This window comes from Podarcis tiliguerta (genome assembly GCF_965153285.1).
Source record: "Podarcis tiliguerta genome assembly, chromosome: 17".
NCBI lineage: Eukaryota > Metazoa > Chordata > Lepidosauria > Squamata > Lacertidae > Podarcis > Podarcis tiliguerta.
The window spans coordinates 33,756,497-33,781,752 of NC_139550.1; the positions used below are offsets into that span (position 1 = coordinate 33,756,497).

At 48.5% G+C, this 25,256-nt stretch overlaps 1 protein-coding gene and 1 long non-coding RNA gene across 3 annotated transcripts in view; one reads left to right on the forward strand and one right to left on the reverse strand.

Annotated features, from left to right (window-relative positions):
- LOC310667923 overlaps positions 1-25,256 on the forward strand; it is a 67,921-nt gene that overhangs the window by 15,710 nt on the left and 26,955 nt on the right. The gene's annotated exons all lie outside the window — the stretch shown is intronic.
- Positions 1-25,256, reverse strand: part of ZSWIM4 (zinc finger SWIM-type containing 4) — a 44,214-nt gene that overhangs the window by 9,508 nt on the left and 9,450 nt on the right. Inside the window, exons 2-9 of the mRNA XM_083419544.1 lie at positions 24,949-25,150; positions 9,543-9,899; positions 7,199-7,347; positions 6,239-6,389; positions 4,332-4,511; positions 2,149-2,463; positions 1,571-1,708; positions 476-730 (exon numbers count right to left, since the gene is read on the reverse strand). Coding sequence (XP_083275670.1) covers positions 476-730; positions 1,571-1,708; positions 2,149-2,463; positions 4,332-4,511; positions 6,239-6,389; positions 7,199-7,347; positions 9,543-9,899; positions 24,949-25,150 — 1,747 coding nt within the window. The remainder of the gene's footprint in view (positions 1-475; positions 731-1,570; positions 1,709-2,148; positions 2,464-4,331; positions 4,512-6,238; positions 6,390-7,198; positions 7,348-9,542; positions 9,900-24,948; positions 25,151-25,256) is intronic.

The window sequence follows — 25,256 nt, forward strand, 5'->3', positions numbered from 1 at the left end:
CAGAGCATGCACCACTCTAGCAAGACAGTCTGTGGGCAGGTAGGGCATCAGCCTGCGTACCAGATGGAGCTGATAAACAGCTGCCCTGGACACAGAATTGACCTGCGCCTCCATGGACAGCTGTGAGTCCAAAATGACTCCTAGGCTGTGCACCTGGTCCTTCAGGGGCACAGTTACCACATTCAAGACCAGGGAGTCCTCCACACCTGAGTGGGGCTTTCATACCCGATCTTCCAGGTCCTAGTTCAACATGTCACATTGCCCACTGCACCACACGGGTTCTCGTTGAAGCACCCGGCATTGAAGGCGCTCAAGAGGCCTTCTACTTTCCACTTCTCCATCGCCCAAGAACAAATCCCTTGCTGCCACCCTGGGAGACCCTCGCTACCTCCTCCGCTCCCTTCAGAGGCATGGTGGGGGAGTGTCAGGTCTACGGGACCCATGGAACCCACAGCCCAACCCATCGTCCCCTTACCATCCAGGAGCAGAGCCACCTGCTTGCGGAGCACAGGAACCAGCCGCTCATCCAGCTCCATCTCGTCCAGGAGTCCAATCAGCTGCTCCTCACTCCGCACCACTTTGTCCTGGGCGTAGAGCCCCTCTGGCATGGATCTCTGTTGCCCGAGCCCCAAGAGCGCCACCTCCAGGGCCAGCATGAAGTACGACTCACCAGGACTTGAGGGCACTGGAATGTGCTGGTAGAGTGCCTTCTTGGGCTCCGATGCAGAATCTGGGGAGAGATGGCACAGGTAGGACCACAGAGCAGGAACAGAGCCCCCAGCTCCCACAGCTGTGCTCACATAAGGCAGCTGCCCCACCGCTGCAGCAAGCCTGTGTGTGGCCATGCCGCAACCAGGCTAGACACGGGTAAGCTCCTGCACAGGCACAACCCAACATGTGCAGAGCCCTTTCCTCATATGGCCACAGAATAATAAAAATAAATAATAAATTTTATTGATACCCCCGCCCTTCCCGGTTCAAAAACCGGGTTCAGGGCAGCTAACAACAAATTTAAAACAATTATAAAAGCAGCATAAAATACAGTATAAAAAAATGAGTAACAATAAAAATAAAAAATCTATTAGATAATCCCCAGGGCTAGCTGGCTGAATTGGTCCTACTTGGGCCGGCGAGGATGCCAGGGGAGAATTAGCTGTGGGGTCTCAGAGCAGGTGATCTTCATAAAAGGGAAGGGGGAGGGAAGAGAAGGGAAATAAAAGATCAGGATGAATTCAAATTAAAGGCCAGGAGGAATAGCTCTGTCTTACAGGCCCGACGGAAGGAGGTTAAATCCTGAAGGGCCCTGGGATAGAGAATTCCACCAGGTCGGAGCCATCACTGAAAAGGCCCTGGCCCTGGTGGATGATAGCCTAACTTCTAACTAACTCCCTCCCCTTTCATACCACCATGGCCCAAATTATTTGCCCAAAATGATCTTTTGGCTATCAGAACCTCAGCTACGGTCAGTTAATCTCAGGTGGATCTATAGACCAGGCGCCAGTGATGCTCAGCTATGAAGAAGGGCCTTGCAGCTCCCCCCACCCTCATTTCCCCCATGTGCCCACAGTACCTGGGTAGAGGGCCAGCACCTCATCATCCATCCGGCAGGCCTCCAGGAAGGTGCGGCAGAGACAACCGATGGGGTCCAGGGGGTGCCCTACCCATCCCTCCAGGTTGGTGATGCTGGTTGTGCCTTTGTGCAAGAGTTCTGGAAGAGAAGAGGAAGGGATACTTCAGACAGCAAGCTCCAAGCCCAAGCAGCCCCACCCCAAACGTCAGTCCCCGAAAACAATGCTGTGTGCTTAAGCAGTCGTGGAAAAGGCCAGCAGCTGCCTCCATCACCTCCAGGACCATCACTGCTCAAACTCACAAGACTGTGTGTCTCAACTGTTCTTTGCTGCTTTCAATGAACAGAAACCCAATGCGACACGTGCCAGTTCCTCAGCAGCAAGTCCATTTTTGGACCAGGATTGCTCCATTGCCCACTCTGGGACCTGACCTCAGAAGCACCCTGGAAGTAGCAGAGAGCCCCCATCCTTCTCCAAGCTCCAGTGTCTCCTTTGCTGTCCTACCGTGATGGCGAGGCCTGGGATCTGCTGCCAGACTTGGCCTCCTCCCTCCCATCCCAGTGTGCTAAGCCGCGCTTGCCTTTCTTCTGCTGCTTGTAGCTCTCCAGCTGATGGCGTCGCTGCAAGCGCATGGCGTTGACCACAGCCACAGCCAGGCGCAGGGCCTCTCGGGGGTAACCGTGGGAGCGCAAGGCGTCCACTCGTGCGCAGGCCATGGGGAAGGCATCGCCCAGCCAGAGCGGGTGGCCCTGGGGGTCAAAGCCCAGCTTGTCGCTTCCACTCTTCAAGGAGACACCGTAGCAGTCGCTGCTCAGGATCTTCTGCAGGTGACAATCGCCCCAGCGAAGCTCTGCAGCCTTGATAGCACGGCCAAAGACGGTCTGCCGAACACCAGCTGCCAAGGAGGAAACAGGCCAGAGCAGGGCGGGTGAAAATTACGGAAGAGTTTGGGCCCAGAAAAGCACCAAGCTCCTCCTCCGACACGAACACTGGTTTAAATCTAACTAGAACGCTCTTCTAAAACGTAACTTCAATCAATAACAATTTACATTTCAAATGAAAATAGAAACGGATTCTCAGTGCTAAATTTTGTTTGCTTTCGTCATCACAGAAATGTGGGCTGCACAAATCTGGATCTGGGGATATATTTGAGGACAGGGCACCTCTCCAAAAGGAGCACCAGGACAATGGGGTCAGGAGCTCTATGGGTGTGCACAGATATATAAAATAAAAAGGATACAACCCTCCTTACTTTTCGCTCTTTTGTCAGCAAGAGCTGCATACCAAATTGTCATAAACTTGCTTGTCATTGCATATCTCAGTAAGATCTCAATGGTGATATGGCACTAATAATAATAATTTATTTATACCCCGCTCATCTGGCTGGGTTTCCCCAGCCACTCTGGGCGGCTTCCAACACAATATTAAAATACAGTAATGCCTCAAACATTAAAAGCTTCCCTAAACAGGGCTGCCTTCAGATGCCATCTAAAAGTTTGGTAGTTGTTTTTCTCTTTGACATCTGGTGGGAGGGCGTTCCACAGGGCAGGCGCCACTACCGAGAAGGCCCTCTGCCTGGTTCCCTGTAACTTGGTTTCTCGCAGTGAGGGAACCGCCAGAAGGCCCTCGGAGCTGGACCTCAGTGTCTGGGTAGAACGATGGGGGTGGAGACGCTCCTTCAGGTATACTGGACCGAGGCTGTTTAGGGCTTTAAATGTCAGCACCAACACTTTGAATTGTGCTCAGAAACGTACTGGGAGCCAATCTAGGTTTTTCAAGACCAGTGTTATGCGGTCTTAGCGGCTGCTCCCAGTCACCAGTCTAGCTGCTACATTCTGGATTAGTTGTAGTTTCCAGGTCACCTTCAAAGGTAGCCCCACGTAGAGCGCATTGCAGTAGTCCAAGCAGGAGATAACCAGAGCGTGCACCACTCTGGCGAGACAGTCCAGGGGCAGGTAGGGTCTCAGCCTGCATACCAGATGGAGCTGGTAGACAGCTGCCCTGGACACAGAGTTGACCTGCGCCTCCATGGTTAGCTGTGAGTCCAAAATGACTCCCAGGCTGCACACCTGGTCCTTCGGGGGCACAGTTACCCCATTCAGGACCAGGGAGTCCTCCACACCTGCCTGCTTCCTGTCCCCCCAAAACAGTACTTCTGTCTTGTCAGGATTCAACCTCAATCTGTTAGCTGCCATCCATCTTCCAACCGCCTCCAGACACTCACACAAGACCTTCACCGCCTTCACTGGTTCTGATTTAAAAGAGAGGTATATCTTCACGTATGTTACCTCTATAGATTAGGGCTGCCATATGTCCAGTTTTTCCTGGACACACCTGGGAATCAGACTACCAAAATGGCGTCCCGGTGGATTTTTGACGAATCGACAAAATGTCCAGGGAAACCCAGACGTATAGCAACTTTGGTGATTTTTTAAGAAAAAAGCTGTCGTATTATTTTTTTTTAAGTCTACAACTTTGTCCAGATTTTCACTTTGGGACTATGGCAACCGTACCATGGATCATTGCAATAAATCCTATATGGTAGGTCACAGGAGGTAGAATGCATGAGTGTTAGATGCAGAGTCCTGGCTGCAACAACGTTCTCCCTAAACACACTCCCTAGCATACTGCCTGTGACAACGACTTTATTGACTACTAGCCATGATCACCAAAAGATTGTAGGGGAAGGCAATCAAGCCCAGGACCAGGAACTCTGACCTCCCCCCCACCTAGCCCCCGATGTTCTGGCCTGGGCTTCCCTACCTGCACTGCGGTTTGGGTTCGGCGGCAAAGTGCTGTTGGCTCCGCTGCTGTCGCAGGAGTAGTTTCCCTCCTCCAGAGGACAGATGTCCAGCTTGTTCCACTTCTTCAGAAGCTGCAGCCACAGAGTCCGCTCCTCCAGCTTGCAGTGAGGACTCAGGACCACACAAACCCACAAGGCGCCTGGGGCACAATGAGAAAGGGGGCAGGGAGAACAGCCAGGTTAACTTTCGTCTGTTTTCTAAAGCTGGGTTAAATGTTTTCCCTTCTGAAGTGCTATGGGGAAGATTGGCTGGTGTCCCATACCAAGATAGGCTGTGCCCATGTTCCCAGGGTGTTGAATGCATGGAACACATTTTATTGCATTTTAGTCTGTATAAACAGGATTAGACAACATCTAATCAATCCAATTAGGGACGCGGGTGGTGCTGTGGGTAAAACCTCAGCGCCTAGGACTTGCCGATCGCATGGTCAGCAGTTCGAATCCCCGCGGCGGGGTGCGCTCCCGTTGCTCGGTCCCAGCGCCTGCCAACCTAGCAGTTCGAAAGCACCCTCGGGTGCAAGTAGATAAATAGGGACCGCTTACCAGCGGGAAGGTAAATGGCGTTTCCGTGTGCGGCTCTGGCTCGCCAGAGCAGCTTCGTCACACTGGCCATGTGACCCGGAAGTGTCTTCGGACAGCGCTGGCCCTTGGCCTCTTTGAGTGAGATGGGCGCACAACCCTAGAGTCTGTCAAGACTGGCCCGTCCAGGCACGGGTACCTTTACCTTTGCCTAATCAATCCAATACTAATAGAACAACCTGGAATGTTCAGATTCTCCTTGAGGATAAGTTTGATACTATTACACTGTCTGTAGCAAAATTCCTCTCAGAGGTGGTAAAAATGAGAAATCGGTATGTACAGACTAAAGCTCCTCTGTTGGCTAGGACGGCTGATTTTATATCTCAATAACAATATACTATTGTTGAACTGTGTATTTTGGGTCTATGGACTGCAACAAATCTGTGTGATAAGCCAGGGATCAGGCTCACTGCCTTGGGGCCACAGGGTGCAGCAATTGAGCTGGGGTCCACACATATTGTGGCTTTGAGCTCCAGTATGAAAGACAGACAGCAACAAACAACAAAATATCAGAGTATCTAGCAAACAGGTTGCAAAAGAACTGGGCGGATTCACCAAAGCAGGGATACAGGAGGCCAGGGAGTTTAAAGGCAAAATATAGGGGCACCTCTAAGGGCAGAATTCTGCTCAAGGAGTATTGGCCAGCACACCCCAAGAAACTGCCTTCTCTTCCTCCCAAATCCAACACAATGTCATCAGAAGGCAGGCTTGGGGTATTAATGACACGGCTACAGACTGCGTAGTTCCTTTTAAATCTCTCCATATAATGTTGCACTCTGCCATGGGTCAATCTTTAAGCAGCTGAGAAGTCAGCTGTTAATCATCTTGTGAAGGACCTCTGGCACCATCTTTGCTTAAGTTCTGCCTGCAGGCTAAAAAAACCCTGTTTCAGATTTTCTTTTCTGCCCAAAACATGGAACTGACGGAGAGTGAGGGGAGCAATTTCAACTGAGAGTTCAGCCAATCGTGGAATCAGTGGATGTTATTTTTTTAAAAAAAATATTGCTTCTTTAACGCATTTCAACACTGCAAACTGCTCACATCATTTTGGCATGGGATGAGCTTAAAAAAAAAAACCCAAATGATGCAAACCAAGTCCCACCTGGGATTTCAGTGGGCTCTGCCCGTATTTCCAAACTTCTCTTTGCAACCCTAAGGACTAGAAACTTCCTTTTTAAAAAGAAAAAGGCAAGGAGAGAAAGCTGAATAGTTCCACTGACATGAAGCACACAGCTCCTGGCCATAGATTCTCCTGGGCAGGCCCACCCCTTGCGTAAAATGAACTCACCTAGTTCATCCCAGAGTTGCCGGCACTTGTCAGTCATGCCAGCCCCTTGCTGCCGCCAAAGGGCCAGGCGTGGGTCCTGCAGGAACTGCTCGGTCATCAGGATGAGCATTCGTGCCCCGTTGGAGTCTCGCATTCGCAGCATTTCCCGCACCTGGGAAAGGAGAGAGGTTACAACTGGAAAGGAGAAGGCCAAGGGATCCAGAAAGCAACTGCATCTTCTCTCCCAAAGATGTAAAGCCAAGTGCAGACAACTGTCACAAACCTCTCCACCTACTGACTGAGCCCAGCTACCCTGAGCCCCGTTCCCTCCTCCTTTGGGCTGTGTTGACACCTCAGCACTCAAGAGTCCTGCATGTTGACTTTGCCCAGTTATCATCATCTTCTCCATGCTGCCGGCATCTTTCTATATCCCCAAATGTCAGCAACCCAACACTTTTAAAAAGCTTTGTCTTAGAAGGAACCAGATGTTGGGGGGAGGGGGGCTTCCCAAGAAACCTGATGTCTTTAGGAACAGGTTGAAGGAACATTATACAGTGGTACCTCGCAAGACGAAAAACTCGCAAGACGAAAGAGTTTTTCGTTTTCTGAGTTGCTTCGCAAGACGGATTTCCCTATGGGCTTGCTTCGCAAGACAAAACGTCTTGCGCCTTTTTTAAAAAACCGCCAATGCATTCCTATGGGAAACCGTCAATACACAGTGGTGCTTCGCAAGACGAAAAAACTCGCAGAACGAATTAATTTCGTCTTGCGAGGCACCACTGTAACTCTTATGCCCAAGCAATGGCAACACACTGTATCCCCCGCCCCCAAGGCAAAAAGACAGCCTTAAAGAACAAAGTGAAAGTAACTACTCCACCGGCCAGGCAGGGCTGACCAGAGAGATGATGTGGCTTGAATCGTGCCCACAATGATGAATAAGAGGAGGAAACACGGCTGGGTCCACAAATAAGAGGCTTTTACCTTGTTGAACATGGACTGGAGCTGCTTGCTTGCCCCGTAGTAGCCGCCATTTGAGAGCAGCTGCTTCACCTGCTCCTGGATCTGCTCCTCATCCAGGTGCCAGCAGTTTGCATCCTCAATGCCAGCACCAGCTGTGGGGTCAGGGGCACCTGGCAAGAGACAGCCAAAGCATCCGTTGTTACACACACCCAAGACCCGACCCAGCAGCGTTACCCACGACTGTGTGTAACAATAAATGAATCCAGTTTAACGAAAGTGAGTCGACTTCAACCTCCTGTCCAGTAAAGTGAAAAGGGGCAAACGGCGCCTGAACGAGGTGCCTTTGGGGAGTTGGGGGAGCAGAGAGTATGACCATCGTTCTTTTGAACTTCAAAAGAGAGGACGTTTGCATACATAGACCGTGATCCCCTCAACATAAAAGGTTTGTGAATATACATGTATAAAAGTTCATGGACAAGAGTGAAACAGAAATGGGCCAACACGCCTGTGCAGCTGAATTGTGAGAGCTGCATTGGAGCTGAGCTTGGAAGCAGAGCTGGAATGATAAGAGATAAGACGACAGGCCTATCAGAGTTGCTACTTGTTCATCTTCGCAAGGAACACAAATACAAAGCTTATCTGATGCTCACGGAATGTGAGTATCACCCAGGCGGAACTAACCTTATTCATATCTCATTATATAATTGTTGCACCATTTGCAGCAGTGTGGCGCTGTGGTCTAAACCACAGAGCCTAGGGCTTGCCGATCAGAAGGTCGGCAGTTCGAATCCCCACGACGGGGGTGAGCTCCCTAGCAGTTCAAAAGCACGTCAAAGTGCAAGTAGATAAATCGGTACCACTCCGGCGGGAAGGCAAACGGCGTTTCCGTGCGCTGCTCTGGTTCTCCAGAAGAGGCTTAGTCATGTTGGCCACATGACCTGGAAGCTGTCTGCGGGCAAACGCCGGCTCCCTTGGCCAATAAAGCAAGATGAGCGCCACAACCCCAGAGTCATCCATGACTGGACTTAACAGTCAGGGGTCCCTTTACCTAGTACTGCTAGTCTACAATACAGATTCTCTCTACACCCATCTCTTGCAGGGGTGCAATTAGTGCCAGCACCGTCCGTTAAGAGTTTGGGTGTAATCTTTGACACCTCCCTTTCCATGGAGGTGCAGATTACAGCTATAACAAAGGCGGCATTTTTTCATCTCCGCCAAGCTAAGCAGTTGGCTCCTTATCTCTCTTGCCCTGACCTAGCCACTGTGATCCATGCGACTGTCACCTCCAGACTGGATTATTGTAACTCGCTCTACGTGGGGCTGCACTTGAGACTGACTCCAGGGGGTGCAGAATGCCGTGGCGAGACTCCTTACGGGGTCCTCGCTGCGAGATCACATTCACCCGGTGCTATACCAGCTGCACTGGCTCCCGGTGGGGTACAGGATCAGGTTTAAGGTGCTGGTTTTAACCTTCAAAGCCCTCCACGGCCTAGGACCCTCATACCTACGGGACTGCCTCTCCTGGTATGTCCCACAGAGGAACTTACGGTCTTCAAATAAAAACATCCTGAAGGTCCCAGGCCACAGAGAGGCCAGGCTGGCCTCAACTAGAGCCAGGGCTTTTTCGGCTATGGCTCCAATCTGGTGGAGCGCTCTGTCACAAGAGACTAGGGCCCTGCGGGACTTGACATCTTTCCGCAGGGCCTGCAAGACGGAGCTGTTCTGCCAGACCTTTGGTCGGGGTTCAGTCTGACTCCCTCTCCCCTTTCATAAGAACTTACATGAAAGTAGCCTCCCAGTTTTCTCACAGGCCCATATAAGTTCAGCACAAACAGTTGGGCCTGGTGAGCATTTAAGGTCCCCAACCCTAATCTGCGGGTTGCCATCTGATTGGATTTCATTCTGATCCTGATCTGATATGAGGATGTATTTTAATTGATTGTCTGATTTTATGTCAATGTGTTATACATTTGATGTTAGCCGTTCTGAGCCCGGCTTCGGCTGGGGAGGGTGGGATATAAATAACAATTATTATTATTATTATTATTATTATTATTATTATTATTATTACACCCTCTCTTTTCTGTGTAAGAGGTGCTGTCCCCTTGTAACAGTGGCAGTCATGGTGAATCAGATTTTTGGCTTTCACTTGGCAGTCAAGGAGAATTTAGGCTGTTCCTTTTTGGCAGCGGACATGGAAGAGCCCCAGCGCCCAACCACCCACTCTATGACCAAGAGGAGGAAACGGGCAAGCAAGGGATAGTGCCATGCATCCCTTGTCCAGACCTTGCCGCATCGGCAGCTGTCCTGTGCCCTCCCCGCTGCTTCCTCTGTCTGCCCTGGGGACCCAAACAGAGTTTCATACCGTGCACTCGGTTGATCTCGGAGCCAAGCAGCAGAATCTCATCAGCAAGCCTCTGCGCGGTGGGCAGCACCTCCGTGTGGTGCGCACTGATCAGGTACTGCACAAATTTCTGCAGCTGGTCCCGGTTCATTTGGGACAGCGTTTCCGAGATGGGCAGGCGCAGCTCCACCTGCCGGGCCTGCCGGATGCGGTGCAGGGACAAGGCCACCACGTGGGCACAGTAGAAGATGTCCCGGTTGTCGCAGGCACAGCTCACTGACGTGATCTTACAGCGGTCAAAACTGATGGAGACATGGTAACTGTGCTCAGGCTCGCTGGGGCCTGGGGGCTCCGTCACAATCCCGCTCAGGTGGAAACCTGTGTGTTTAAAGAGGAGGAAGAAAAGAAACAAAGAGTCAGTGAACATACAAAGTGTCTGCCCCTGACCAAGAGGACTAAAAGACCAAAAACTGAGGACCATTCCACCTGCAGGGAAGGTGAAGGCCTCGCAGACAGAAAGCATGACCAAATTAAGCTACACAAGGGGGTTAGGGAAAACCAGCCTGGTGGGGATATTTTTAGGGGACTAGCTTTGGCCATGAACACAAATCCTTGTCCTGAAACCAGCTGTGTAGTGAACAGACATTAAGGGAAACTGACAGGCCAGGAGTCCAACCACTTAACTTAAATCCTGCTCAGTTTGAACAAGGAGCATCAGTCCTCTTATCTTAGAACAGGCATGGCCAAACCTGGCCCTCCAGATGTTTTGGGACTACAATTCCCATCATCCCTGACCACTGGTCCTGTTAGCTAGGGATGATGGGAGTTGTAGTCCAAAAAACAGCTGGAGGGCCAAGTTTGGCCATGCCTGGAAAAAGGAACAGGACAAATATGAATCACAGAAATGCAGAATTGGAAGGGACCCTGAGGGTCACCTAATTCAACCCTTTGCAATGCATCTAAAGAGCCCAACCCACAGCACAATCCTTATTCAAAAAGTTCACAGTCAGCCCCCTTCAGGGATGACCCTAGTGGATAATTTAAAGCAGGTGGTTTTTGAAAATTATTATTCATTAAACGGATAGACCTTCCTTCATCCAAGGATCAAGCGGAGCTGCTGAAAAGCTGGAGGAAATCCCGCCCACTCAAAAATAGGTGAGCTTGGCCCAGACCTGCCTGCGGGGTCCTGATCTTGGTTGCACCTCCAGCTTAACCTGGAAGTGATACCAGGCAGGTAACACACACCTGAGCGAGGCGGAGGAAGTCCTGGGAGGTGCAGCTCAGCTGCATTGACCAAGTGGGTGAGTCACACACAGATGACGAAAGCAGGCACACTGACAAAGCAGGTGGGGCCCAAGGCCACACCTGTAGACCCTGGTGCATCACAGCCCAAGCACAGCAGAGGAGGACACCTTGCTGGTAGTGCCAGCTAGGCCCTACGGACCAGTAGGGTGACTCACTCTAACTGGCCCCACACCCTGCAGCTTGTCCTCAGCCCTCTGGCACGGGGAAGCTGCTGGCTACACAGACAGCAGCCAGGCACAACCCTGTCCTCAATCACAGAGAGACAAAGCAGACCTAGAGCTCGGCAAATTCACCTGGACTTCCACCCTGGCACAGCCCAGGCACAATATAATAGGCAAAGTAGAAAAACAAACTGTGCCTGAGGGGGAAATGTTACTAACAGCCTTAGGTATGGGGCTCCATAAGGATACATCTAGAAAGCCAACATTTCAGAGATCACAAGCACCGTTTTGGTACTTGGTGCTTTGGTACTCCCAGTCCTGTTAACAGCATGTTTGTATCACAACACCAATATGTACATCTGTGGTGCAGCAGAATGGATAACGCTCAATTTTGTAAATATCTTTGTTTTCATGTGTTGTTATTCACTCTGAGATCCCCCCCCCCCAAAAAAAATATAAAGAGGTATAGAAATGAAATGAATACTACTACTAATAATAAAAATATAAATATAAAAAATCCCCCCCAAAGGTACCTGGACATTCCATTGTGGCCACCACAACCTAGGTTTATGGTGCCATTTGGTGATAAACTTATATACAGTGGTACCTCAGGATAAGTACTTAATTTGTTCCGGAGGTCCGTACTTAACCTGAAACTGTTCTTAGCCTGAAGCACCACTTTAGCTAATGGGGCCCCCTGCTGCAGCCACGCCGCTGGAGCCCGATTTCTGTTCTCATCCTGAAGCAAAGTTCTTAACCTGAAGCACTATTTCTGGGTTAGCGGAGTCTGTAACCTGAAGCATATGTAACCTGAAGCGTATGTAACCTGAGGTACCACTGTATATAAATTTCTAACACTGCCCCTGGCCATCAGTCATTCTGACTGGGGCTGATAGGGGCTGGGGTCTCTGGCAACAGCTGGAAGACACCCCTTTGGCTACCACTATTCTAGGAAAACAGGGGACAAAGTAAATACGTCATAATAATTCAGTGGAATCGTTTCCTTGAAACTCCAAATGCTATGTAACCTGTAGGTCCGTCTTCAGCCCTATATTCAAGAAACATGTCACGATGACTTCAGAGCTATAAGCTCAAGTTCAGTGACAGAGGACAGAAGGGCAAATAATAAAGGGGAATGAAATTAAAAAAGCTAGTCCCCAGGAAATTAATAAACTGGACAATGCAGAACTTCAAAACAACAGAACTTCTGTCAAAGCTCTTTGAACATTGGTTCTAAAACATTAAAGGTAAAGGTAAAGGTACCCCTGACCGTTAGGTCCAGTTACGGACGACTCTGGGGTTGCGTGCTCATCTCGCTCTATAGGCCGAGGGAGCCGGCATCTGTTTGCAGACAGCTTCCAGGTCATGTGGCCAGCATGACTAAGCCACTTCTGGCGAAACCAGAGCAGCACGCGGAAACACTGTTTACCTCTCCACCGGAGTGGTACCTATTTATCTACTTGCACTTTTACGTGTTTTCAAACTGCTAGGTTGGCAGAAGCTGGGACCGAGCAACAGGAGCTCACCCCGTCGCAGGGATTCGAACCGCCAACCTTCCAATTGGCAAATCCAAAGAAGCACAGTGGTTTAGACCGCAGTGCCACCCATATCCATTCTAAGACATTAGAATAGCTAAATAAGAGAAGCAGTACATTTAAGTGGTATTTTCAAACAACTTTTTTGCACACAGGGCTCATCTATACTTGTTCTGCTGCTTTCCCCCAGGGAAAACCTGCTCTTTACCACTGAATTGGAGCAAACATCAATTGGATTTTCTGTGGATTGACGTATGCTCCAATTCAGCAGCAAAGAGCGGGTTTTCGAGCGGAAAGCAGCGGGGCAGATGGAAAACCTCTGAAAGCCATGCCTTATAGCCACAGGACAAGTGGCAGTGTGGACAAGCCTTAAGGTTGCAATCCTAAACACTGGGAATTAAGCCCCATTGAACTTAGCAGTATTTACTTCTGAAGAAGTCTCCATAGGTTTGTGCTACCACTCGCTCCTGAAAAATGATATGCATTGAGAATCTTGCATTAAATATAGGCACAAAAAGTCTTTAGCTATTCTGTACATCAGAGTGTTCCCTCATCATTGGCATAAACATCTACAGAAAGATGGAAAAGGAGCAGCTTTGATTAAAAGTTGTGATAAAACAGAAACCTGTTGAAGCATCAGGGATCGGTCTTGGGACATATTTTAATCAATATTTTTTTATTAGGTAGGAGGAGTTCATTGATAGTGTCTATGAATGAAAGGAGGTGAAAAGCCGTTGCTTCTAAAGAACCAGGAGGACAAACTGGATTAATTCACTGAGCAGAGCAATGGAATGAAATCCTACAGCGGAAAGAGTTGGAGTCATACGCTGAAACTACCACAGTTTTCTGTATTATTAGCAAAGGACTCATCAGCTGCAAATAACAAATGAGGAAAGAACTGGGCAGATCCTGCTCAGTCACAAAAGGCTATGAGCCACCCATGAGATGCAGCTGTAAAGGAGACAAATGTAATTCTTCGCTGTACGAGATGGAGCACTTTCAAGCAGGAAGCATTAATGAGTTTGCACAAGTCTTTGGGCAAGACGTCATCCAGAAGGCGAACCTGGCCACTCTTCTCGAGGAGGAAAAAAGTCCAACAGGAACGGAAGGAGAAGTCAATCAATAATTATTTATCTTATTTTAAGGCAACAGCAACTATAAAACAATATGTTAAAATATAATTGATAAATCTAGACCGGCAATTTGGAGATGGTGCTGAAAGGTGGGAAGAGGTAGAGGCTTCTCTAGTATCCCATATTTAACTTCACTTTTTGTGAGTTGCCTAGAATTATCTGCTCCAGAATCACCTGAAGACACACTGGCCTGGTTTGTGCAAGACCAGGCATCCCCAAAGTCGGCCCTCCAGCTGTTGTTGGACTACAATTCCCATCATCCCTGACGACTGGTCCTGTTAGCTAGGGATGATGGGATTTGTAGTCCCAAAACAGCTGGAGGGCCGAGTTTGGAGATGCCTGCATAAGATTGACCGTGAACGAGCAGCACGTGATCCAAAGCAGTACATCAAGGATATGGTTATTGCTCGATGTTTATTGGGGGGGGGGGGCTGACAAGGGGTCCATGTTCAGATGAGACCACAAGCCAGCCTCAGAGTTGTTTTTAATCTGTGGCTAAGCAGGAGCAGGGGTGAAATGCCACGGGAATAGCCCGCTCACAATAAACCACAGCTTTAAGCTACTGTTTAATGCGACAAAGTGAACTACTGCGCCTTGGATGCTGCATGCATTTAACTGATGGTGTAGTTAATGGAAGACCCTGGCTTGGGGCTATGGGGTGAGCTTAAGGACTTCTTGCTTCATCCCAGCCCTAGGACTCTATCGTAAAGGTAAAGGACCCCTGGATGGTTAAGTCCAGTCAAAGGCAACTATGGGGTTGCGGTGCTCATCTCACTTTCAGGCCAAGGGAGCTGGCATTTGTCCACAGACAGCTTTCTGGCTCATGTGGCCAGCATGACTAAACCGCTTCTGGCACAATGGAACACTACTACTACGGCTTATTTAGCTACCTGGAGTAGGGCGATTGCAAGATGACAGTGGTAAAAACATGCCACTGCTTATCATTTTTTGTTTTAGCATTTTTCTATTTTTGCTGCATCAGGAGTACTAAAGAGAACCCCAAAACTCCAGCCCACCTGAAGCTAGCAACCTTTTGACTTGCACAGATTTCACATCCGTTATACTATAAGCGGTAACTCAAGCCTTGCAGGGTAGGTTATCCTTTCTGCTTCTGTATGACTCAACTCCAAAGTCTAATCTGAAGTGGTAATTTTTCTGGTTTTGATTGGAGGCTTTAAAACATGCTAGTGGCAAGGCAAATCTCAGCTTAGGTCTACCAGTGCAGAAGAAAAAGGTGACAAGGTGGACTGTACCACTTCAGACACGGATGGGGATGTCATCTTGAAAGACCCCCCAATTCTTATTATTCTTAACTCTCTTGGCAAGTCTTTACACCTGATTTGGTGTATGTTTGCCGAGAATTCTCTTTATTGTGTTAGTTTTTTTGCTTTCTTTCTTTTTTTTTAACTAGCAGAGAGTTTATAACGCACAGGAGCATTTGGAAGCAGGATTCCAGTCACCTGCACCAGAGCAGTACAGCCCGTGATCCCTTTTCGCTATGCTGCAAACACAGCTCCAACTCCAAAGCCTCATTTTCATTAAAAGGCCAAGCTCGGCTCTCATACAGCTCAACAACTTGCTTGAATAGCAATACCTGCTGCATGCATAACAAAACAGCTGTAACTCCAAAGGACAGAAAGGACTTTTGTATTCAAATAACGTGTGGGGGTAGCATCCAAATTAATCAGCATGCTGTCAGCACATTTGCTCTCTTTTATATCTAAGTTTATTTAGGGAGATATTCGTCATACTCCCAAGCAGACTGCCTGGACCCATGTTACAAAAAAATGAAGTAGTTAAAACATCAAATAAAACAGACTAAAACAAATTCAAGCTTCAATGAAAATATTTCAGATCCTTCTCTAAGTGCCATTTTGCTTAAGGTAAAGGTAAAGGTACCCCTGCCCGTACGGGCCAGTCTTGACAGACTCTAGGGTTGTGCGCCCATCTCACTCAAAGAGGCCAAGGGCCAGCGCTGTCCAAAGACACTTCCGGGTCACGTGGCCAGCGTGACATCACTGCTCTGGCGAGCCAGAGCCGCACACGGAAACGCCGTTTACCTTCCCACTAGTAAGCGGTCCCTATTTATCTACTTGCACCCAGGGGTGCTTTCGAACTGCTAGGTTGGCAGGCGCTGGGACCGAACAGCAGGAGTGCACCCCACCGCGGGGATTCGAACCGCCGACCTTTCGATCGGAAAGCCCTAGCCGCTGAGGCTTTAACCCACAGCGCCACCCGCGTCCCTCCGCCATTTTGCTTACCCCATATTTAATTACCTACTTAATTTATATAGCTGCCCCATAGCAGAAGAACTCTAGGAAGCCAGTGTGGTCTAGTGGTTAGAGTGTCAGACTATTAACTGAGAGATCAGGGTTAAAATCCCCACTCAAGTCTTGAAGCTCACTGGGTGACCTTGGGCCAGTCACAGCCTCCTAACCTACCTCACAGGGTAGGGGGTGAGAAGGGGGATGAAGCATGCACTCCTTGCAGAAAAAGATAAATGCAATAAATAAGCTCATCTGCTTATTTGCTTAAGAAAGCTGGAGGAGCCAGTCAGATGGAGTTGTCAACCTGGCATCCAGAGATCTCAATGGGCAAAATGCGCCTGGCGCCTGGCTAATTTCTAACACTAGCTCAGGGATGGTGCGAGTTTTACTCCAGCAACATCTAGAGGGCACCTCAGTGGGCATCCATGTGCTGCAACTACTCAAGATGCAAACTCATATTTGAGGCAGAATTATTCCAACATGCATACACACCGCACAGCGACTCTCCACTGAGCATGCAGACTGCCTCCATTTATAAGCACTGTCTTTGAGGCAACATTTGAGCAAAGATAGGCACTGTTCCTGCTATCAAATGAAGCAAGCATGTGTGCTCATTTGCAATGAATAGTGAGCACACATAGCTGAGCAGCCCAAAGAACAGGGAGGTGGCTTCTAGTCCCCTAACCTCCATTTTATAAAAATGGGCAGTTAAAGATGGCAGGCAGCTAGAAGCTGTATCAAGGGGTCAGGATCAGTTACCAGCAGGTAGCAACACTTGCTACTCAGACATAAACGCTTCTGAACACGAAGGTTTTACAGTGGTACCTCTGGTTAAGTACTTAATTCGTTCCGGAGGTCCGTTCTTAACCTGAAACTGTTCTTAACCTGAAGCACCACTTTAGCTAATGGGGCCTCCTGCTGCTGCCACGCCGCCGGAGCCCGATTTCTGTTCTTATCCTGAGGCAAAGTTCTTAACCTGAAGCACTATTTATGGCTTAGTGTAGTGTGTAACCTGAAGCGTGTGTAACCTGAAGTGTACGTAACCTGAAGCGTATGTAACCCGAGGTACCACTGTATTAAGTTATCCAGCTCACAGCTCTCGCAAGAATAATCCTCAAGTAAAAATGTCTTTCCTTAAAGTGATCACTGGCACAATTCCATAGCTTACTCACTGAACTCTCGTTATGCAAAGAAAAACTTGTCTACCATGTCTATCAGCCAGTTTCACTGGACAAGCCCTGAGTTCCAATATTAGGACAATGAGACACATTTTACTCTACACTATGCAGGATTTTGACAGAAATACCTTTCCCATTAGTCTTTTCTTCTAAATGGAAAGCCCCAAACACTTCAACCTGTTCCAGTAATAGGCTCTACCCCTATTTAATTGCGCTTTCCCCACTACCCTTTTAGTTCTAGAAAAGAAACCAGAACATTTTGGCTAGGTGGTGCCCTCCAGATCTTGATGAAACACAGATCCTAGCACCATTCAGTATTAGCCATTCTGCCTGGGGCCAATGGGATTTGGGAGTTCAAAACATTGGAAGGGCAATTAGTTATTTACCCCAGATTTACACGGCATTTTAAACAGTGTTAGAAACCGAGATATGAAAGCTAGGAGCTGAATGACACCTTAAACCTGGGTTATGGGCGCAACAACAGAATGTCTAAGCGCACTTTTTTTATAACAAGAATACAAAGCTGAAAATGAATGAACTGCAGCTAAAATCTTACGTTCATTTTTAACATGCAAAAAATAAAGCCATGGTTCTCCTGCCCACCCCCCTAATATTCTTAAGAGGGTCTCTTCTCCAGTCTTCAGAGAGTGGCTGGAAGTGGGGAGGCAGAAAAAGGCCCCCCTTACCTTCCACTCTGCAGTGTTAATCTGAAATCTTAGGCCCACCACTGCGCCCGGACCTCAGAAACGGCTTGCGCTAATGAAATTCCTTGTCGCAAAACGCGCCCAGAACAATGGGAGTTTTGAACGCTGGTTTTAAAATATTGAATTTTGACCACCACCCTCATGTTATCTCCCCACTCCCATCCCATGTGCAAGCACCCTCCCAAGACAGATACTGATTACTCTGAGCAGATTGTGCTCCATTAGGACTAAATCCGGCTTGAAAAACTAAGCATATTTACAATCTGCATGATTACGAACATCAAATGAGTCTGCCTGATCAGGCCAATGGCCCATCTAATCTAGCATTCTGTTCTCACAGTGGCCAACCAAATGCCTGTGGGAAGCCTGCAAAGTGGACATGAGCTCAACAGATTATTTTGGAACTGTAAATGTGTGAAGAATCTTGAGATAAAAGAAAGACTTCAACAAAATGTTATGTTTGGTCTGTATCCAGGACATAAGTTCCAGATTTGTTGTCTTTCGGAAAAAATGGTGATTATTATGGGAAAGACAGCACTAAGTCATTTTTATTAAACAAGATCCAGCTGTTTAAGTTACTTCATCTTTCTTTTCAGAGAACTGAGAACACTTTACCTACTGCTTGGCCAAAACAACACCAAGTAGGAGGGGAAAACCAGGGTTGGGGATTCTGTGGCCGCCAGACGGTTCTGGACTCCCTTCAGCGCCAACGAGTATGGCCAATGATCAGGACACATCATCCAACATATAGAAAACCACTAGTTTCCCACCACCCCTGCTTTAGATGTAACTTTAGGACTTAATATGTGACCCAGAGCTAAAATTCCAGAACTTGTTTCCAGTGGCATGGCTTTACTTTAAAAAAACAGTAGGTGCAGAATGCCATTCCTTTACTGAGCCAGCACTATACACTACGCAGATCCAATATTAAGAATGGCTTTCATACCAGAAGGGCATGAGTTCCAGACAGTCTTGCTTCTCTGTTTTAACTCTGTCCAATAAATGTTGCAACTTTTACTTTTATATAAAGCAATGGCTTAGATCCAAACTACTGTATTTTTCACCCCATAGGACGCACTTTTCCCCCTCCAAAAATGAAGGGGAAATGTGTGTGCGTCCTATGGGGCGAATGCAGGCTTTCGCTGAAGCCTGGAGAGGGAGAGGCATCGGTGTGCACCGACACCTCTTGCTCTCCAGGCTTCAGGAAGCTATCCGCAAGCCTTGCAAGCACTGTGGGAGTTCCCACGGGCTCACAAGGCTTGCGGGCAGCAGCCTGCCGCCCGAAGCACGGGGAGCCCTCCGGAGGACTCCCCGTGCTTCGGGCGAGTTTTCGCAAGCCTTGCGCGCCCGACGGGAGGTCCCGCCGAGCGTGTGAGGCTTGGGGCGGCAGCCTGCTGCCCAAAGCACGGGGAGCCCTCCGGAGGACTCCCCGTGCTTTGGGTGAGTGTCGGTAAGCCTTGCGCGCCCGGCGGGACCTCCCCTTGCTTCTGGCGGGTGTCCGCAAGGCTTGGGGCGGCAGCTGCAGCTGGGGGGGGGGATAATTTTTTTTTATTCATTTCCCCCCCCCAAAAAAAATCGAGGTGCGTCCTATGGGCCGGTGCATCCTATAGGACGAAAAATACGGTAAGTTAGCTGAACTTGGGTCCCAAGTTCGTAACCTGAGTTTTGCAAATCAGCCAAACTAAGTCTGCCCATGGTATTCACAGAGCACATTTCAAGTATTCCAAGCACACATACTGTCTCAATGTATTTACAGCCTGTCCTGCAAGGCAGGCCAGGATCATGCCTATGTTGTGGGTGCCGAGCCCCAGGGAACGGTGGCTTGTTTAAGGCTACCAAGTTTATGGCTGAGGTGGAAGTTGAACTGGGATTTCCTGGTACGCAGCTCCTGCTCATCAGTTCTACTTTTGGCTTAGCATTGTTAGCAAGTCTGTAACATTTGCAGCAGTCATATGGGGCAGCTCTGAGGACTTGATGACATGGCAGTCTGCTCAGCTCAGGCAGCTTCCAAGATCCCTTGAACAGGTTAGGGGGAGTTGCAGGCAGGAAACCCAATACCATGTTGACTTTTTTGTTACCAAAAGACTCAGTGCTAGGCTAGGGGCAGGAAGAGGGGAAAGGAATGTAAATCTAGTATTGGTGGCCAGAAATCTGAAAGTGGAAGCCTGTCTCCTGAGCATAGCAGAGTGACCCTATTGGTAGTGGGGAGCTTCACATCTATTGTACAGAAATGTTGAAATAATTTTCAGTCTTTATTGGGCATGGTGGTTTGTTTGTTTTTTTAAATCACACATGTACAGGGGTACCTCAGGTTACATACCCTTCAGGTTACAGACTCCACTAACCCAAAAATAGTACCTTGGGTTAAGAACTTTGCTTCAGGATGAGAACAGAAATCGTGTTCCAGCGGCGCGGCAGCAGCAGGAGGCCCCATTAGCTAAAGTGGTGCTTCAGGTTCAGAACAGACCTCTGGAACGAATTAAGTACTTAACCCGAGATACCACTGTACTAGAAAGGGGGAGGGAGGAAGAGAACCTGTTGCATCTGAACCCTTGACCTCCAGTCTTGTGTTTCATGGTCGCATCACTGGGATACTATATTATGCCAAAATCTCGAGTTCTAGCCACTACAGAATATTCAATGTTCTGTTTGCTTTTATATGACCAGCAGTCAGCAGATTATTATCAGGCAAGTGGTGGGAGTACAGCAACTGCAGACTGAAGATGGGCAAGAAAGGACCAGAAGAGCTAGAACCGACACAGAACACAGCTGCTGCCAACAAGTCTTGCGACAAAAACAGAGCAAGTCCTAATGTTAGTTCTATATTTTCAGCATGGTTTGGGTGTAACATTCACGAGGTTCATTCACTGTAAAACATGCTATTTCTCTAAGCATTCAGATGAACACAGAATATGAATTCTCAAATGCTAGCATGCCATTCACAACATATGGCGCAGGCTCAAGTAGACAGGAAAGTGTTGTGGTCCTCTAAATACCCTTCTAATAAAGTAAGGGCTACTGAAACGCAGTTGGAGCAAGAGGTTGTCAAGAATATTACATGGACTGGAGGATATTCAGCACCAACCACATGCCACAGTCTCTGCCTTAAAGACACAGCCACAGATTATCAAAATACTTCATGGCTTACACACACACAAAGCATTCCATGCAATTAAATCGATGAGAAAACCTAGAACAGGACTTTCAACGTGGCATTTCCAATTCATTGCAGCCTCATGAGGCTGCAATCCTATTTCCACCTAACCAGGGAATTGGTTGGCACCCGTCTGTCTCAAAAGACAATGGAGTGTGCCTCCAGGGGTGAAGTCAAACTGCTGCATTAGCAGCACTGAAGCAACCTCTCCAGGGCCCAAGCCTAGGCAGCGTGTATGGAGATCCTGGGCTGCCCAGATGACAAGACCCCCCTCTCGGCTTCGCTGATGTGGTCCAAAAGAAAGCAGAACAATATGTTTGGCACCAGTTTTGCTGCAGGTGTTGCTGGAAGGAGGTGTACAAGGCGCCATCCAACCATCTAAGGGACTCCACTCTGGATGTGTGTAGGGCTTACTCCTTAGTCTTTTCTTCTCCCAAACATGTCTCACAAGCCAGCAGAGGTTTAGGATCAGTTTTCCTAGATGGGCTACCTTCCCAGGTTGACAAGCCCCATCTGCCCCTCACTTCCCTCTACAGCAACCGCCTTCTTGACTATTGGACCCAACTATTAGTCTCGTCCACTCAATCCACTGAGCCTGTCTTCACACGCAGAGGAAGTCCCCAACTCACCGAAGGTTTGAGACCCATCGGCTGCCCTCACCTGGTTTAGCCAACCAGTCAAAGTCATTCGCGGGATGTGACCGCTGTCGCATTCTAACAGCTTCTAGGAACCACAGGTGAGAGCTGAGTGCAGGGACCAAAGGTGGACAAACTACCCCAGAAAGAGCATGATGTGTCCCCCCACCAGAGGTAGTACCCCTTCCCTAACATCCCACTTATCCCAGAGAGTAAGACCAGCTGAATTCAAAAAGACTTACTTCTGAACGGACATATATAGGATTGAACTACAAGTCATAAATTCAACTAGTGACATTTGAGAAGATGTTATTGTTTGTTGTTGTTTTTAGATGTAAAGTAATAAGCGCTGTGGGTTAAAGCCTCAGCGCCTAGGGCTTGCCGATCGCAAGGTCGGTGGTTCGAAGCCCCGTGACGGGGTGCGTTCCCGCTGTTCGGTCCCAGCGCCTGCCAACCTAGCAGTTCGAAAGCACTCTCGGGTGCAAGTAGATAAATAGGGACCGCTTACTAGCGGGAAGGTAAACGGCGTTCCGTGTGCTGCGCTGGCTCGCCAGAGCAGCGATCTCACGCTGGCCACGTGACCCGGAAGTGTCTCCAGACAGCGCTGGCCCCCGGCCTCTTGAGTGAGATGGGCGCACAACCCTAGAGTCTGTCAAGACTGGCCCGTACGGGCAGGGGTACCTTTACCTTTTACCTTTATTAGTCTCGTCCACTCAATCCACTGAGCCTGTCTTCACACGCAGGGGAAGTCCCCAACTCACTGAAGGTTTGAGACCCATCGGCTGCCCTCACCTGGTTTAGCCAACCAGTCAAAGTCATTTGCAGGATGTGACCGCTGTCGCATTCTAACAGCTTCTAGGAACCACAGGTGAGAGCTGAATGCAGGGACCACAGGTGGACAAACTACCCCAGAAAGAGCATGACATGTCCCCCTCCCACCAGAGGTAGTACCCCTCCCCTAACATCCCGCTTATCCCAGAGAGTAAGACCAGCTGAATTCAATAAGACTTACTTCTGAACAGATATATATAGGATTGAACTACAAGTCATAAATTCAACTAGTGACATTTGAGAAGATGTTATTGTTTGTTGTTGTTTTTAGATGTAAAGTAATAAGTGCTGGGATACTAAAGCAGAGCTCAAATAAAACAGCTGTTAAGAAATTGCCCAATGCATTTCTGTTAACGAAGCAACAGGAAGACTCAGCAGCGCATGTGTTCTAACGTGGGCTGACACAAGGAAGAGACAGGAAGCAGCCAAGGCTCAGGGAACAGAAACATAGCAAAGATTTCATGTTCATTAATGCCGAGGGCTCCATTTTGGCCCTACATATATGGGGCCAATCCCCTGCAGGATGCTGATAGAAGTCTGCAAGTGTCAGAATTCTGCATTGCAGGGGGTTGGACTAGATGACCCCTGGGTCCCTTCCAACTCAATAATTATAGGATTCTATGAGGGGTGTAGACAAGAAGCAAGTGCTGGTATTAACACAAATACATTATCAGATTGATGACTTTGCAAAGTTAAAAAGTGAAGAGATTTTCTTGAGCCAAAAGAAAGCCAGTTAGTCGGCTGAGCTAGTCACTTCCCTTCCAGCCCAGTTCACAGATAGCCTATTAATATTTCAGCAACAGTCATCAAGGATCCACCCGCAACTAATCCTGTTATTAGAGAAGTTTTTCTGCTCAAGATCATCAACAAGTGCCTGGTCTCATCAGGGATGTGTGCCGTTCTGCAACTTTACTGCCCAACTACAGAATCCGATGCCACAGTTTGGCAACCTAATGAAGCCTTTTCTTTATTCAAGCAAGTCTAAGCCTCATGTTTGCGCAGAAATGATCAACAACAAAGCAAGAGGCAGAGATTGCAACTGTCAGGAGCAAATGCTATGCAGAGCTCCAGAGTCCAATTCTTCCCATAAGACACTATAGAAATAGACAGGGCCAAGCCGGCGTCGCCTGCTGCTCAGTGCCTCATCATGATTACCCAAAACACACCCTTCATTAATTCATACAAAAAGGGCATATAAAGAAAGGACATAGAGGAGGAAGCTTTCCACAGTAGCCCTTCAATTTTGGCATTCCCCACCTTTGGTTACTTAAAGCAATCTCAGAAAGCTCCAACAGATCATTTGGACATAAATCGGGTCGCTGGAATAGGGGGGAAAGTTGTATTTTTGTGGCAGATACACTCTGTTTTATTTAAACATCCCCTGCCTCAAACATTGATTGCCTCAAAAACATTTCCTCTACAACCTAGGTCTTGGAACAAACAACAAAGGATGTATTCCCTTCCCAGGTTGTCCTGAAATCCGTCCCCCTTCATTCAACCCATGCCACCTAAAACATTTGCAAAGTTTCTGAACCCAGACAGACAGACAACACAGGTATATTTAAAGCAACAGAAACAAAAAGTCACGTGACTTGGGACATCAAGTAACTATAGCCTTGATCATTATCCCCTTTGTATGTTAATCCAAGAATGGCAAGAGTGTAGCAACCTGCCACATGATCTTACATGAGCAGCTGTTAACTTGGCTTGCCCCATTACCTTGGAAACCTCTATGGTAGCAGTGAGCTGCTATCTTGCTCACTCACGGTTGCGACAAACAGCAAGATTGCATACCCTTGTTTCCCCAGCCTATCTATGTGAGAAATAAGACTGGCCACTTAGTCTAATGCATAAAGGTAAAGGGACCCCTGACCATTTGGTCCAGTTGTGACTGACTCTGGGGTTGTAGTGCTCATCTTGCTTTATTGGCTGAGGGAGCCGGCGTACAGCTTCCGGGTCATGTGGCCAGCAGGACTAAGCCGCTTCTGGCGAACCAGAGCAGCACACGGAAACGCCGTTTACCTTCCCGCCGGAGCGGTACCTATTTATCTACTTGCACTATGACGTGCTTTTGAACTGCTAGGTTGGCAGGAGCAGGGACCGAGCAACGGGAGCTCACCCCATTGCGGGGATTCAAACTGCCGACCTTCTGATTGGCAAGTCCTAGGCTTTGTGGTTTAACCAACAGCACCACCCACGTCCTGTAGTCCAATGCATATTTACTCAGAATTCGAGAGTATTTCCTCCCACATACATGCATATGCTGAAGTGCCATTCCAGACCTTTCAACTGCATGCAAGCATAGTTTTATCACTGCTTTAACTTTGCCACAAGGATTTTCCTTTGCTCAATGGGACATCCCCTCCCTCTCCTCCCCCCCCCCCGCCATTGCTCCATCAGCACAAAGATTTCTGCTTGTGCAACAGAAAGCACTCCCCCTGGCATGCCCCCTAAATCTATTCCAGGGGTTCCCCCAACCCTCTGGAGCAGGTTGCAAGAGTCATCCAACACAAAAGCCACTTACCTACTTGCAGGACACGGTCAACAGCACCCGACTGTAACAAATTTAGGCCACGGTTAAAGGGCACACGTGAGTCTCGCTCACCCTCCGGAGGGTGATAGCCAAGGGATGAGTACATGCATATTTCTCGCTCACTCCGGGGGAAGGACCAAAAGACAATGCGCTTCTGCACAGGTTCCGGGACGCGGGAGAACCGCTCTTCTACCTGGACGAGAGGAATAAGATCACCATTAGGACTATAACACCCTGGGACCAGGGATCTGAATGACAGCTGTCTCCTATATAAACCCATTCATCTCTTAAGATCATCC